Below are 15,760 nucleotides of genomic sequence, written 5' to 3'. Positions count from 1 at the left end.
GTATTTTCATTTATATCTGGATTTAATTTATCCGTTCTATCTTTGACATCTGATAGCAAGTATAAAATGCTGATTATAATGGGAAATGTGCCTTTTCTTTCCTGGAGTACCTGGTATCAGTAACATTAGTTCCACAAAAAGAGAACATAATCAGTTAATGTCACTGATTAATTTGATTAGACACTTACTACTTCAAACTCTCCGAGTTTGCACCACACATACATCAGATCATCTGGTGAAAGTCAGGATATTACAAGTTTTACTTAAAATCAGGGCTTAGTTTTCCATTTTTTGTATTTGTCAGCAGTATTTGGTGATCACGATCACAGGACTGTTCTAGGCAGACATAGGAATATTTCTAATGTTAATTTGACCTCAGGAGGTTGATAAAGAAACTCTTTTAGCCCGGCCGGTGTGGCTCAGTGGTTGAGCGTCGACCCATGCACCAAGAGGTCACCAGTTCAATTCCTGGTCAGGGCACATGCCCAGGTTGTGGGCCTAGGCCCCAGTGGGGACATGCAAGAGTCAGCCAATCGATGTTCTCTCTCATCGATGTTTCTGTCTCTCTATCCCTCTCCCTTCCTTTCTCTCTAAAAATCAATTAAAAACAAATTTAAAAAAAGAAGCTCCTTTAGTCTCTTTAGTAATTGTGATGATGATGCTTACTATTTGAATAATTGTTTACTTTTTAACCACCTAGATTAAAGCTGCTGTTGTATATAATATACTGAACATGGGACTTTCTCGATGACTTAAATTGTAAGTGTAAATGAAGATAAAAGCAGAATGAGACATAAGAACCAGATTCAAATGTAGAAAAGGGATAGATAATACTGTTCAAGTTATCTACTCTTACGTCTATGGTCCTGGGTCAGAGATGGAGAAAATAAGCAGAATAACTGTGTGAAAGACCTTTGCCCTTGTTAATTGATCCCTTAACTTTCTTCTTTTTGAATAAGTCTGTTTCTCCACATTTTAACAATTGATTTAATCTTTCAGACAGGGGAAAACAAAGGATGGAGTGGTCCAAAGGCTGGTTTTCCTGAACCAACAAATAACAGTAAGTTTTCACTTTTATCTTAACTACGCTGGGTGTTATCAGTGTCTCAGTGATTAGCAGGTCACTGGGTTTTATTGGGTCTGTCTGGGCTCCAGATGCCTATTAAGTGTTGCAGGGGATGCATGGCAGTCGTGGCATTTGCTTTTCTGGAATTGCTGGGAGACCACAGGTGCTCATATTCTAACGTGGTTAAGTATTGCAGATGGTGTACCATTTAATTTACATAGTGATGATATTTTAAGTTGTTTTTACTGCAGCATGATTATAGTATGAAAGAATAAAACAAGAAAAGCAATTATCTACAAGCTCATTATACTCTAAAACCAGCTGTTTTCACAGAATTATTTTTAGGTAATCACAAATTTTTACACAATGATAAATTTTTGCATTAAAAATTACTCAGTTTTATTAATGAAAATAAATTAAGTTCACACATAATCTAAAAAAAATATTGCAAAAGCCACTGTATGGCCTGGCTGGTGTGGCTCAGTGGACTGAGAGTCGTCCCATAGACTGAGAGGTGCCCCATAGACTGAGAGGTGCTGGTTCAAAACCCGGTCAGGACTCATGCCTGGGTTTCGGGCTCAATCCCCCATAGGGGACATGCAGGAGGCAGCCAATCAATGTTTCTGTCTCTCTCTAGAAAAAAAAAAAAGCCACTGTGTGATTCTTGTTCAAAATACAGATTGCAAACATTCAGAAGTATTCTTGTTCTTATAATGATCGGAGAGCTGTGCTATCCATGGTTTTACAGACTGAGGATAACTTAGTAATCATGAATGTACAACAGTTTTATGCCTTTTTATGGAAGAATTTACTTTTTTCTTAGATCTCTGTGAAGATTTCTTTATTTTCACGACATCAGATAGTTTTAATGACTCTTATCTCTTGTTATTGTGAAAATACATCAGGATTTTAATGAACTGCTAATTGTTTTAACAATTAAAGAGCAATTGTTAAAACTATTTAAAATTCAGAATGTCCCTCTGTCTTACTTTAATGAAAAGAATGATGCCCTAAACACTCACAGTTGTAAGTCAGCCACAACCACTGTCTCTGTTTAGATATTCCTTATGCATCATATATGACAGTGTCCTTAATCCTTGGTGGGGAAGTTGATACAGATGATAGATTTCGTCTGTAACACAGACAAAAGTTTGTACTGTGTTGTTTTCTTGTAATATTGCAATAGGCATTTTTCACATTGTGCTGAGTCATTAGAATTTTTAATATTTGAGTCAAGTCACTAATTGAAATATCAGAAATGTAAGAATAAAAGTGCTCACACTGTATTTTATTTATAGTATTATCAGATGCTTAAAAATCCATGTCAGTTTACTATTATTTTTTAAAGGTGTGTGATCAGGCTGTTATGCATTGAAAGCATAAACATTTATCTTCCTCCCCATCTCTCCTGAAAAGCATCTATTTTCTTTCTTTATATTTTTCTTTTTTTTTTTCTTTATTGATGTTAGAGAGAGAGGAAGGGAAAGGGAGATAGAAACATCGATAAGAGAGAACATTGATTGGCTGCCTCCTGCACGCCCCCCACTGGGGATCGGGCCCACAACCTGGGCATGTGTCCTGACCAGGAATTGAACTGGTGACCTCTTGGTGCATGGGTCGACGCTCAGCCACTGAGCCACACTGGCTGGGAGAAGAGCATCTACTCTCACTGAAGTGACCATTTTAGTAAAAATCAGTGAAACGAAACAGCCGGCTGATGAAGACCCTATTGAAGGGAAGGGCCAGTGGAGTCAGACTATCTCATTTCCAGCCCTGGTTTTCTTCCTTGTAACCTCTGGATTCCGAATAAACGTCAGTGTGTGAATTGTCATAATTTACTCTTTGATATTAGCAGCTCATCTCTTGATGTATAATGAAATTAGTAACAAACTCATATCAAAGCATGCTTACAGGAACTGAATTTTTGGATCATCGACACTAGTCTCTTGCAAAGAATATTTCAGTGATGTAATGGTATTCATGAGTTACTTTCTGGGAATAATTGAAATAATTTAATAGGATTCTGAGCCTTTGATCTATATATATAAGGATGATGAATGTGATAGCTTAACATGTAACCCGAAGAAAAAATGGAACCAGTTCAGGATTCTCAGAGAGTTGCATTCCTTTGATGTTTGAATATATAGGTTTCTAATTACTTGGTAAGGGAATGTAGAAGCATTAAGTTGATTGCAGTGTTCTATGAAGTACTTAGCACAGCACGTGTTTTCCAGTGAGCACGTCATGGGTGTTGCTATCCTTCTGTGCTTTCTCCCTCCTCTTCTTCACTAAACACATATGATTCTGCGTAGGCTGGCCCCAAATTCTGTTCTCATGCTTCATATCTGTTGGAGGTTTTTTTGCATGCACGTGGTGACTGAAGAATGTATAGTTTATCCTTGAATAGTTACTTCTGGCACTAGACATTTTTTTCAAAGAATATAAACATTATCTATTTGAATATGGAGACCAGTTCTTGACAGTTTTAAAACATGAAATCACGTTATGAATAACTTGCAAGCTCCATCATTAAACAGTGATATTTTGACTCTTAGCTTTATGTATTTGCTGATTTTTGACTTGCTGTTGGATCTGGGAATTCCTTTGCAAGTGGGGAGAGAGGGATCAGAGAGGCCAGTGAGGTTCAGTGTAAGAATGCATAAAAGACCTAATCCGACACATGATAAAGCTATTTGAAGCCAGCTTAAAACGTAACTGTACTGTACACGCTCTGGGACTTGCTCTGGTCCACAGTAGTTTACACGGAGAATGTGAAAGGAGGACGACCCCTCAACCTTCCCAATGTCGGGGTGAGAAAGCTGACCCCAGGTCTTTCCCTGTGTGCACTGTCCCTGCCTCAGGTCACCATGCAGACTGAGGGCAGCCCGGCTCTGGAATGGGCTGCTTCTCTCTACTGGGACCCCAGGGTCCTGTGGAGTCAGTCGTAGCTACTTAAAGACAACACTAGGAAAAGTTGGTCTCTTTTCCGATCACTGGAGTGATAAATCCACTACCTAAATTTAGTTTAAATTCATGTATTTTGGTAACATGTAGGTTACATTCTCTTCTACTTAATCAGTTCCCGGAGTTTGACATGTTGCCCTGTGTGGTTTCTGTCCTGTGAAGAACACCTGGGCTGGGGTTTCGCAGCGAGGCCGGAGCAGGGCTCTCAGGATGGCACGTGTGGGGGAGATAGAGATTCGAGATTGTCAGTGCTGCTGCTGCGCTGACCTGTCGTCTGACCTCGAGTAACTCATTGTGCATCCTACTCAGTGTGCTGTGAGTTCTGCATGCCAGTGTCAACGCTGAGACTCTTTAATTATGTTACCACTGTAAAATAGCCTTCCTTGAGTAACTGCTGAAAAGGTAGCATACTACTTTATAAAAACCAGAATGTCATCATAAAGGGACTCTTCTTCATGGTTTTCTTTGTGAAACTCTACCTTACTTTACAAATTATAGTTAATTAGATAAAATTTTTAGCCAACCATTATTTGGATAAATATGAGATTAAATTGGAACCATAATGTACGAAAGTTAAAAGAAAGGAAAGCAGAGTTAGAAAGGGGACAGAAGAGAGGTTTAGCCTGGCATAGCTCGCAGCTAACTACAAGCTGACAAAGAAAGTTCACGTCCATGTGCATTTAATTTTTGAAGTGGGAGAAGTTATTGTTTTTTTTTTGGTGGAAGATATTATTTTAAAGATTACGGTCCTAAGAAACTGCGAACAATTACAACTAAAAAATAGTTTAAATGGTTTTGCAAGTGATTGTGATTACATAGCCTGGCTTGATTGCCTGCAGATTGAAAACATGGACCTCATTCCTGCATCCTTCCCAGGCCTGCCTGTTGGCCCGACTGCAGTTGAAGGTAGACTGTTCTAAGTGTGTTTTTACCTTCTGAATCCCTGTCATAGGCATGTTGAAGGGCAAGAGCACGTAACTTTGTAACGTGAGGTTCGTGTTAAATTCAGCACAGGGCAATTTGATGCTTGGCATACACATAAAAAGCTCGATTTTTACAGATGAATGACGAACAACTTTTTAAAAAAGATTAAGCATTTTAAAGATCTACTGACGGCTCATGGAAAACTTTGTAAAATATTTAGATACAGTTCAGTTGATAATGTCTTTTTTTTTTTGTATTCACATTCCCTGTTTCTTATTAATACAGAGTTTTACTTAAAAACAGGTCATTGTTTCTCAAAGGTGAACTCTAGCTTAATTCAAAATTGGACTAAGCTCAAAGGTATTCACTGGTATGCGCCGAATCCACCCACTAAAAGATTATTTGGAGGCATTTTTCACATAAATATTTTTCCGTTAACCTTTTAAAAAGTTTTATTTAGCCCCTGTGAAATATGCTGACTCTTCTAGGTTCATTAGAGATGACCCAAGACAAATACTTTTGGGATGGAAGAGAGTTCTTACTGGCCTCTTTAGTACTGTAGTTGACTTACCAACATTTTTGTCACTTTTGTGTCATCTCTGTATGTTAATAAACTGTCCATCCCGACACCAGAGGCCAAACTGCCCCAGTGACCTGACATTACACATATCACATGCATATTCCTAGGTTCTATGCACAGTATTTAGAACCTTGACCATTTTTATTCTGTTCTTGTTGGGTAAGGGTTGTACTTTTAAGATAACAGATTAATAGATTCTTTAAGTGTTTTGAGAGAGTTCTCTCAACGATTTCCTTTTGGGGCTCCCATAACAGAAACTACTCTGTAATGAGACAATTAAGTTAGTTGGAGCCAATTTGACTTAAGTATAAAGCTTAGCGATCCAACTTAATTATTTATTTCGACATTCTGTGTTGGAAATCTAAGAGTATAGCTGATTGTAGCCATCTATTTGAGAAGAATTGGTAGGCTACTTCTGTTCAGCCATCCCAGTCCCTCGTGGCTGTCGGCCTTTGAACCAAGTCTGGCCCGTAAGTAGAGGGCTGTTTATCTGAGGACGAATACCTCATCACTGCTGCTGCTGCACCTGCAGAGAGTGTGTGTGCGTGTGGGGGGTGCCGTTCCTCCCTGAGCAGAGGCAGAGCCGGTGTTCAGAAAGGGGCTCTCCCCTTTTATGCTGGTGGCTGTTTCACCTGCCTGAGTGCTGAGAGGCCTTAGCCCGTTTCTACTTTGACCAGGGTTCGCTTTTCTTGCGCACTGATCGGAGGGAGATGAGAGACAGCATGAAGCTTGCTTCTATTGTAGTCACACCCGTGGAGTTTTTAGTTCACCCGTGGAGTTTTTAGTTCGAGGCCCATGCATTGAAGGAGAAAGGATCTTAAACCAGAAAGGGAATCATTAATCAGATGAACACAGGTAGCACATTTTTCTGAAATATTCTCAGGAAAGATGGACAGAATTTAAATTTTCATGATTTTAAAAGATTTTTCTCTACTCATATTTTTATATAAAACCGATTTTAGGTACATTTTTATTTTTTTTTTATTTTTTTTTTTTTTATCCTCACCCGAGGATACTTTTCCATTTTTTTGTACAGATAGAGTGGGAGGGAGAGAGAGGAAGGGAGAGAGAGACAGAAACATCAATGTGAAGGGACACATCGAGTGGCTGCCACCCGCACGACCAACCAGGGCCGGGGACAAACTGCAACCGAAGTACGTGCCCTTAGCGGGAACCGAACCCGGGTCTCTCAGGACCGCAGGCCGACGCTCTAACCGCTGAGCCAAACTGGCCAGGGCTTAGGTACATTTTTAAAACTTGATTTGAGAGAGAAACATCGATTTGTTGTTCCACTTATTTATGCACCCCTGGTTGATTCTTGTATGTGCCCTGATGGGGTTGAACCCACAACCTGGTGTATCGGGACAGCACTCTAACCAACTGACCTACCTGGCCAGGGTCTCAGGTACATGTTTCTGAAAAAAGGAAATCATAGGAACAATTTAAGGATGCATTTATTGATCTCAGAATGAGAGTGTTTTTAAGCATAAGAGCAAAGGATGAAATAAAAAAAAAGATTGATTTAGGTACCTAAAAAACTAAAAACAATTCAGGGAGCAGCATAAGAAAATAAAAAAGGCAAATGACAAACAGAAAGCATAGGTTGCAGAACATATAGCAACAGGTTCAATGTACACAAAGGGCACATACAGGTTAATAAAAGTAAACACCCCAATAGAAAAATGGCCAACGCACTTAAGGAGACATTTAAAAAGAACAGATGTTAACTAAGGAAAAATTGATCAGCAATCAGGAAAGTGCCGATTAAAACTATGTTCTGTCATTTCTGATCCATAGAAATTGGCGAGGTTTTAAAGACGACAATTCCACCTGTTGGGGAAGCAGGTGACACACTGCTGCCAGGGTTGTGACTTGGCTCTGCCTTTCTGCAGCAGTAAGAATGCCCAGCAGCCTGTTCTTCCTAGAGCTTGACTGAAAGAGAGGGACAAACGAGGAAATATTTTTTTTTAGTAGACATATACTATTTTTAAATATAAAAGTATATTTAAAACACTCACATATACACAAACTTCGGCCTGATTCACAATATGGTTGCATTTAAACAAATGCATGTTAAACAGTTGGGGCAGCAGTTGCTCTATACTGAAATCTACTTCTGTGATAATTTATTATTTTTTTAAAAGTATTTTTTTTTTTATTGATTTTTTGAGAGAGAAATGAAGGGAGAGAGAGAAATCAGTTTGTTGTTCTATTCATTGGCTGATTCCAGTATGTGCCCTGACTGGGGATCTAACCCGCAACCTTGGAGTCTCAGGAGGCTGCTCTATCTAACCAGCTGGGCTACCTAGCCAGGACCTATGATATTTTTAAAACTAGAAGAGAAATGTGTAGTTTTCTAAAGTCAGAATGAAATTTCAATTTCTGAAATTTGTTCTGGAAATCTGAAATATGTGAATAAATCTGAATAAATCTCTTTATTCTCAGAGCTCTATGGGGATTGAAAGGTAGTTAAAACCAGTGTTTTGAAAACTGGAACAGAGCATAGCAGTGATACCGGTGGAAGTCTCCCAGAGATGGAAAGCTAAGGTGTTAAGAACTATTTAATTGATTTTCTTTATTAAAGAAATTACTATAAGTTTGAGGAGAAAATAAGGGTAATGCTCACAATTATTCACTAGCTTGTCTAGAAAGACGGAGTTTTAGAACTCGAGTATTACAGTTTGTCAGGAAAGGTTAAACTTTGCTACCATTTTTAAAGAAAAAATACAGTCAGTGCTTGATACATAATGTATTTAACGCATATAAGTGATGAAGATGATCAAGTAAGCACTGGAACATGATCAGCCTTCCCCTGTCTCCTCCTCTTTGACTCCCCTTGGCCCACTGTGCTCCCCAACAAAGGTAACCACTCTCTCTGCGTTTTATTTGTAGTCACCCCACCCTTTATTTCTTATAGTTTTATCAAATATGTATGAGTCCTTAACAGTATTTGTGTAGTTTTGTTTTGGTTTCTTATTTTTTTAAACTTCAGGAAAATGGCATCGTATTGTGTATTTTCTTGAACTTCTCCCCCATTTCAACATTGTGATTTAAGGTTATTTTGTTACATGTATATTTCATCTATTATGTGAGTATCCTATGATTGATTTGCCCCTTCTCCTATTGATCCACATTTGGGATAGTTTCAGGATTTTGTTGTTACAAAAATAGTACTATGAACATTTTGAACATCTCCTGTGTACATGCCTGAGAGTTTCTGGGAACACACCTAGGAGTGGAGTTTATGGATTCTAGAGTGTATGGATGTAGATTTACAAGAAGTGCTAGTTGCTTTGCAGTGAGAGAGCTGGAGAGCTGTTCAGGACAGTCAGCCCCTAGCTCTGCCGCTGGAAGGAGGCGACTCTGAGATCACTTTTGTGCTTTGATCTCCTTTTCCGTGATGAGTTTTGCTCAGGTTTCATTATACCAATCTTCTTTATTTTTCTTTTCTATTTTATTTAGTTTTTTGAATGAATAGAAATAAAAAATGCAAAAGAAGTTAAGATTCCCCCCACATTTGTCCCCATTAGCACACTTTCTACCCTGTTTCCCAAACAAGTAACTTGTGGTTGACTAGTTTCTTTGGTACTGTTACAGAATTTTTTATACATATACAAGCAAATTCAGACATATGTTATCCCCTAGCATTCCAGACACACTGTTCCCGTTTTCTCTTCACTTACACTACACCCTGAAGATCCTTCTATATTAATATGTATAGGACCTTATTATTATTTAACCAGTTTCTAACTGATTGGCGTTTAGATTGTTTACAGTATATTTCTATTATAAATAATGCTACAGTGTAAAGCCTCATACATATATCATATTACATTTATGTTAGTATGTTTGTTGGATCATTTCCTACAAGTGGAATTACTGAGTCAAAGAATATGTGCACTGAGGGTTTTGATGGCTGTTGCCAGATTCCACTCAATGGAGACTGACCGATTTACATTCCTACCAGCAGTCAACGAGATTGCGTTTCCCCAACTTCAGTAACACTGTGCTATCCGACTTCTGGATCTTTGCCAATCTGATAGTTGAAATATGGTATTCAATGCTGTTTTAATGTGCATTTCTCCTATTATGAAGGAGACTGAGTATTTTTTGTGTGTGTGCATTTGAGTCATTTCCATCAACAATAAGCCTAGCCATTGCTCATTTTAAAATTAGTTGGTCTTTTTTTCTTGTTTGATAAGAGTATGTATGTGTGTCTTCATGATAAGACTTGCCAATACATTTTTTCTTTTCTTTGTTTATCATGGAATTTTCTTCTAAAGTTTGGTTTCCTTTTTAATGTATTTGAATGCTTTTTCTTTTATAGTCTTTTTAGCATTTGTAATTGTAATAATGCCTTCCCCTAATAAAAACTTCTTTTAAGTTACCTTCTAGAACTTTTATAATTTTATTCTTTTTGTCTTTCAATCTGTGATCCATCTGGGATTTAAACTGAAAGCATTCCTCCAGGTTTATTCCCCACTTCATTAAGACTTGGCTGTTACCGGATACTAAGATTCTCTGTGTATTTGGTTTTATTCTGGACTTTTCCTCTTCTGTTTATCTATTTATTCATGCATCAGCTTTAATCATTGTGTCTTTTTTTGTTTTAATCCTCATCCGAGGACATTTTTGCATTTACCTTCAGTTAGAGAGGGAGGGAGAGAGAGACAAAGAGAGAGAGAGAGAGAAACGTCGATGTGAGAGAGACGCATTGAGTGGTTGCCACCCACATGACCCCAATTGGGGCCAGGGACAAACTGTAACCGAGGTACGTGCCCTTAGCAGGAACTGAACCCAGGTCTCTCTGGGCCGCCGGCTGATGCTCTAACCACTGAGCCAAACTGGCCAGGGCAATCATTGTGTCTTTATTGTGTTATAACATAAACGAATGCAAAGTTTTATTTGTTTAAAACAGTTGTGAATGAAGAAGTGCTTGGTTCATGATCTTTCTGCCCTGACTACATGGAGTACAAGTAATTGAAAAGATAAAAGTCCCGTTGACATGGTGAGGGTGGTGAACGCATCGGCGGAAGCAGCCGCCTGACACCGTGTGGTTGGAGCTGGGGTCCACGAAGGCGGTAGCAAGTCTCCCTGAAACTTCTGTGTGGAATGGATGTGGAGTCCATTCCTTAATTTATTCAGAAACTATCGATGGACTGCATTGGACTATTTTTGGTGATTTTAATAGAGCTTTTTAAAGTTGAAAGTGCTCTTAAAAAGCTGGTCAGTCTCTAAGGTAAACAGGGTTAAGCACCACCCAATAAAAAATGGAGGGAAAACTTAGAAAAAAAGGAGCAAGTGTCCTTTGACAAAAAAAAAATCAGTTTTTTATTTTAAAAAACAGATCTTATAGCACAGTGCCTGACATTGCCAGTGCTCAATATTTGAACAAATGAAAAAAATACAGTGTTTTCACTTTCCCCCCAGTATCTTAATGGTCTTTGATATCACAGACCTCTCAGCTTGCTGTTGCTGGACTTAATAGCATAATAGATGTTATTATTGGTATTTCAACCTAATGGAAATAGTGCATTCATTCTTATTAGGTGTCCTTGCTTTGGGGTAGAACTGGATCTGAATTTATATCTTAGATTGGCAGTCTTTGGTGGAGAAACAGGAAGATGACTTCTTGTTACTAAATAAGTACAGTCTGTCTAAAAGACTGAGTCTCGAAACTCGATACGCATAGAAGAGGAAAAACAAACCCAAAGTCAGAAGTGTGAAAAGGTTGGAGAATGTTCAGCCTCTCATTCTATAAACCAGAGAATTGAGGCTCATTTTCTAACGTGCCTGATCACACCGAGTGGGCTCGAGGTGGCAAAGGCTTCAACGGGTGTCTTCTGACCCCACGGACTGCATTTGCCCCTGTAGACAACATGTTTATTTGTAGGTCTATCACTTTGTTGATAACTAAGCAAAAAATGAATACTATTTTGAAAAAAATTCCACTAAAACGAAGTATGTATTTTCTTGAATGTTTTATATATCATGCACCAGAATTATTTTTTAAGAACATTTCATAACATGGAAAATGTCAAAATGAGCCCTGGCCAGTTTGGTTCAGCGGTTAGAGCGTCGGCCTGCGGTCTGGAGAGACCCGGGTTCGGTTCCCGCTAAGGGCACGTACTTCGGTTGCAGTTTGTCCCCGGCCCTGGTTGGTCGTGCGGGTGGCAGCCACTCCATGTGTCCCTTCACGTCAATGTTTCTCTCTCTCTCTCCCTTCCTCTCTCTCCCTCCCACTCTATCTGTACAAAAAAATGGAAAAATATCCTCGGGTGAGGATAAAAAAAAAAAAAAAAAAGAAAATGTCAAAATGATTGTTTGGTATACCAGTTTGATATTTGGGTGGATCATGTAAAAACAGTAAAATGGCAGAAAAAGCTTGTGAGATGTTTGTTTAACAATGGAGTAGCCATCTGTATGAGATGATTTTTCTTAAGACATAAAAAACTTTAGTAATAGCTCATTTTTAGAAAACACTCAGTAAGCTTTTGGGATGATGTTATTCAGCTGTACTGTTTTATTCCAGTCCTTCTGCTTGGTGTTAAGATGATTTATAGACTTTTAGAGCTGCAGGAGATTTTCAAGTTCTTCTTGTCTAATTCGTTTTACGGACGGGGAAAGCAGGGTTAAGAGGCTACCGGCCACTGCAGCTCAAGCTCAGGTGGCGGGGCTCCGGTCCAGTACATCAGCGCTCTGCTATTATTGTGGTCTTTTCATGTTACGTTTTGTGCTAAGGCAAATGTCAGTCTTTTAAAATTTGCTGTTCTTTAAAAAAAATTTTTTTAAATTTATTTTTATTTTTATTTAATTTTTTATTTATTTCTTTGTTACAGATATTTCTCCTTTTTTACCCCATTGGCATCCCCCTTCCCACCCCACCTCCGCCCCATCCCTGGCTTAGTTGTCCATGTCCATTGGTCATGCATACATGCATATAAGTTCTATGGTTTATCTCTTCCCATCCGCCCCCCAACACCTCTTCTGAGGGATGTCAGTCTGTGCCCTACTTCCATGTTTCTGGGACTACCGTATTCCTCAGACTGTTATGTTCATTATATTCCGTATATAAGTGGGATCATGTGGTATTTGTCTTTTTCTGCTTGGCTTATTTCACTTAGGATAATACTTTCCAGGTCCCTCCATGTCGTCTCAAAGGATAAGAGATCTTTCTTTTTTACCGCTGCATAGTACTCCATTGTGTATATGTACCACAGCTTTTTTATCCGTTCGTCTACTGATGGACACTTGGGCTGTTTCCAGATCTTAGCTATTGTAAATAGTGCTGCTATGAACACGGGGGTACATATATTCTTCCTGATTGGTGTTTCAGGCATCTTAGGGTATATTCCTAGAAGTGGGATCACTGGGTCAAATGGCAGTTCAATTTTTAATTTTTTGAGGTAACACCATATTGTTTTCCATAGTGGCTGCACCAGTCTGCATTTCCACCAGCAGTGTATTAGAGTCCCCTTTTCTCCACACCCTTGTCAACACTTGTTGTTTGATGATTTGTTGATGGCAGCCATTCTGACAGGTGTGAGATGATACCTCATTGTTGTTTTAATTTGCATCTCTCTGATGATTAGTGATGTTGAGCATTTCTTCATATGTCTCTTGGCCATTTGTATGTCCTGTTTGGAGATGTGCCTATTCAGACCCTCTGTCCATTTTTTAATTGGGTTCTTTGTCTTTCTTTTGTTGAGTTGTATGAGCACTCTATATATATTGGAAATTAACCCCTTATCTGATACATCATTGGCAATGATGTTCTCCCATACAGTGGGTTGCCTTTCCATTTTGATGATTGTTTCTTTTGCTGTGCAGAAGCTTTTTAGTTTGATGTAGTCCCATGCATTCATTTTTTCCTTTGTTTCTGTTGCCTTAGGTGATGTATCAGTGAAAATTCTGCTGTGTATGATGTCTGAAATTTTGTTGCTTACATTTTCTTCTAGAATTTTTATGGATTCACGGGTCACATTTAAGTCTTTTATCCATTTTGAGTTTATTTTTGTGTATGGTGTAAGTTGATGGTCTAGTTTCATTTTTTTGCATGTAGCTGTCCAGTTTTCCCAACACCATTTATTAAAGAGGCTGTCTTTACTCCACTGTATGCTCTTGCCACCTTTGTCAAATATTAATTGAGCGTATTGCCTTGGGTCCATTTCTGGGTTTTCAGTTCTGTTCCACTGGTCTATCTGCCTGTTCTTGTGCCAGTACCAGGCTGTTTTGATTACAGTGGCTTTGTAGTATAACTTGATATCTGGTATTGTGATCCCACCTACTTTGTACTTCTTTTTCAAAATTGCTGTGGCTACTCGGGGACTTTTTTGGTTCCATATGAACTTTTGAAGTATTTGTTCTAGTTCTGTGAAATATGTCGTTGGTATTTTGATGTGGATTGCATTGAATCTATAAAATGGACATTTTAATGATGTTATTTCTTCCAATCCATGAAGAAGGTATGTGCTTCTACTTTTATATATCTTCTTTTATTTCTTTTTTCAATGACTCTAGTTTTCTGCAAATAGGTCCTTTACTTCTTTGGTTAAGTTTATTCCTAGGTATCTTAATTTTTTTGCCTCGATGGTAAATGTGATTGTTTTTTCAGTTTCTCTTTCTGTGAGTTCATCATTGGTGTATACGAATGCCTTTGATTTCTTGACATTAATTTTGTATCCTGCTACTTTGCCAAATGCATTTATTAAGTCTGGTAGATTTTTGATGGACTCTTTAGTGTTTTCTATGTATAATAATATCATGTCATCAGCAAATAATGACAGTTTTACTTCCTCCTTTTCAATTTGGATCTCTTTTATTTTTCCTTCATGTCTGATTGCTGTGGCTAAGACTTCTAGTACTATGTTAAATAAAAGTGGCAAAAGTGGACATCCCTGTCTTGTTCCTGTTCTTAAGGGAAATGTTTTTAGTTTCTGCCCATTGAGTATGATGTTGGCTGTAGGTCTTTCATATATGGCCTTTATTATGTTGAGATATGATCCCTCTATTCCCATATTGCTGAGTATTTTTATCAGAAATGGATGCTGGATTTTGTCAAATGCTTTTCTAGCATCTATTGATATGATCATGTGGTTTTTATTCTTCATTTTGTTTATGTGGTGTATCACATTTATTGATTTGCAAATATTATACCAGCCTTGCATCCCTGGGATGAATCCCACTTGGTCGTGGTGAATAATTTTTTTGATGTATTGCTGGATCCGATTTGCTAGTATTTTGTTCAGGATTTTGGCATCTGTATTCATCAGGGATATTGGCCTGTGGTTTTCTTTCTTTGTAGTGTCTTTTTCTGGTTTTGGAATTAGAATTATGCTGGCCTCATAGAATGAGTTTGGAAGTCTTTCTTCTTTTTGAATTTTTTGAAATAGTTTGAGGAGAATGGGTGTTAGTTCTTTTTTGAATGTTCGGTAAAATTCCCCCGTGAGCCATCTGGGCCTGGGCTTTTGTTTGCTGGGAGAGTCTTGATTACCTCTTCAATTTTCTTAGTTGTTATTGGTCTGTTCAAGTTTTCTATTTCTTCTCAGTTCAGTTTTGGGAGACTGTGTGTTTCTAGAAATTTCGCTTAGATTGTCGAATTTGTTGCCATGTAGTTGTTCATAGTAGCTGTTAATGATCTTTTATATTTCTGTGGTGTCGGTTGTTACTTTTCCTCTTTCATTTCTGATTTTGTGTATTTGGGTCCTCTCTCCTTGTTTCTTGATGAGTCTAGCTAAGGGTCCATCAATCTTGTTTATCTTTTCGAAAAACCAGCTCTGTGTTTCATTGATCCTTTGAATTGCTTTTTTGGTCTCTATGTCATTTATTTCTGCTCTGAGCTTTACTATTTCCTTCCTTCTACTTGCTCTGGGGTTTTCTTTTTGTTTGCTTTCTAATTCTTTAAGTTGTGAGGTTAGACAGTCAATTCGAATTTTTTCTTGTTTCTTGAGGTTGGCCTGTAGTGCCATGAAATTCCCTCTCAGAACGGCTTTTGCTGCATCCCATAGATTTTGTGTTGTTGTGTGTTCATTTTCATTGGTTTCCAGGAAGTTTTCCTTGATTTCCTCTGTAACCCATTCATTGTTTAGTAGCATGATATTTAGCCTCCATGTGTTGAAATGTCTTTGCATGTTCTTTTGCAGTTGATTTCTAGTTTCATGCCATTGTGATCTGAGAAGATACTTGATATGATTTCAATCTTCTTGAACTTGTAGAGATTTAGTTTG

The 15,760-nt window shown here is 38.2% G+C and overlaps 1 protein-coding gene across 9 annotated transcripts in view; it reads left to right on the top strand.

Moving 5' to 3' along the window:
- The window catches only part of STAU2 (staufen double-stranded RNA binding protein 2), a 281,591-nt gene that overhangs the window by 119,932 nt on the left and 145,899 nt on the right, over positions 1-15,760 (top strand). For all 9 annotated transcript variants that reach the window (XM_036263712.1, XM_036263711.1, XM_036263713.1 and 6 more), the window contains one exon: positions 1,000-1,060. In XM_036263712.1, coding sequence (XP_036119605.1) covers positions 1,000-1,060 — 61 coding nt within the window. The remainder of the gene's footprint in view (positions 1-999; positions 1,061-15,760) is intronic.

Source organism: Molossus molossus, unplaced genomic scaffold (assembly GCF_014108415.1).
Source record: "Molossus molossus isolate mMolMol1 unplaced genomic scaffold, mMolMol1.p scaffold_m16_p_16, whole genome shotgun sequence".
Classification (NCBI taxonomy): Eukaryota; Metazoa; Chordata; class Mammalia; order Chiroptera; family Molossidae; genus Molossus; species Molossus molossus.
Note: the sequence above shows the minus strand (reverse complement) of the source record. Positions and strands in the feature narration are given on the sequence as shown.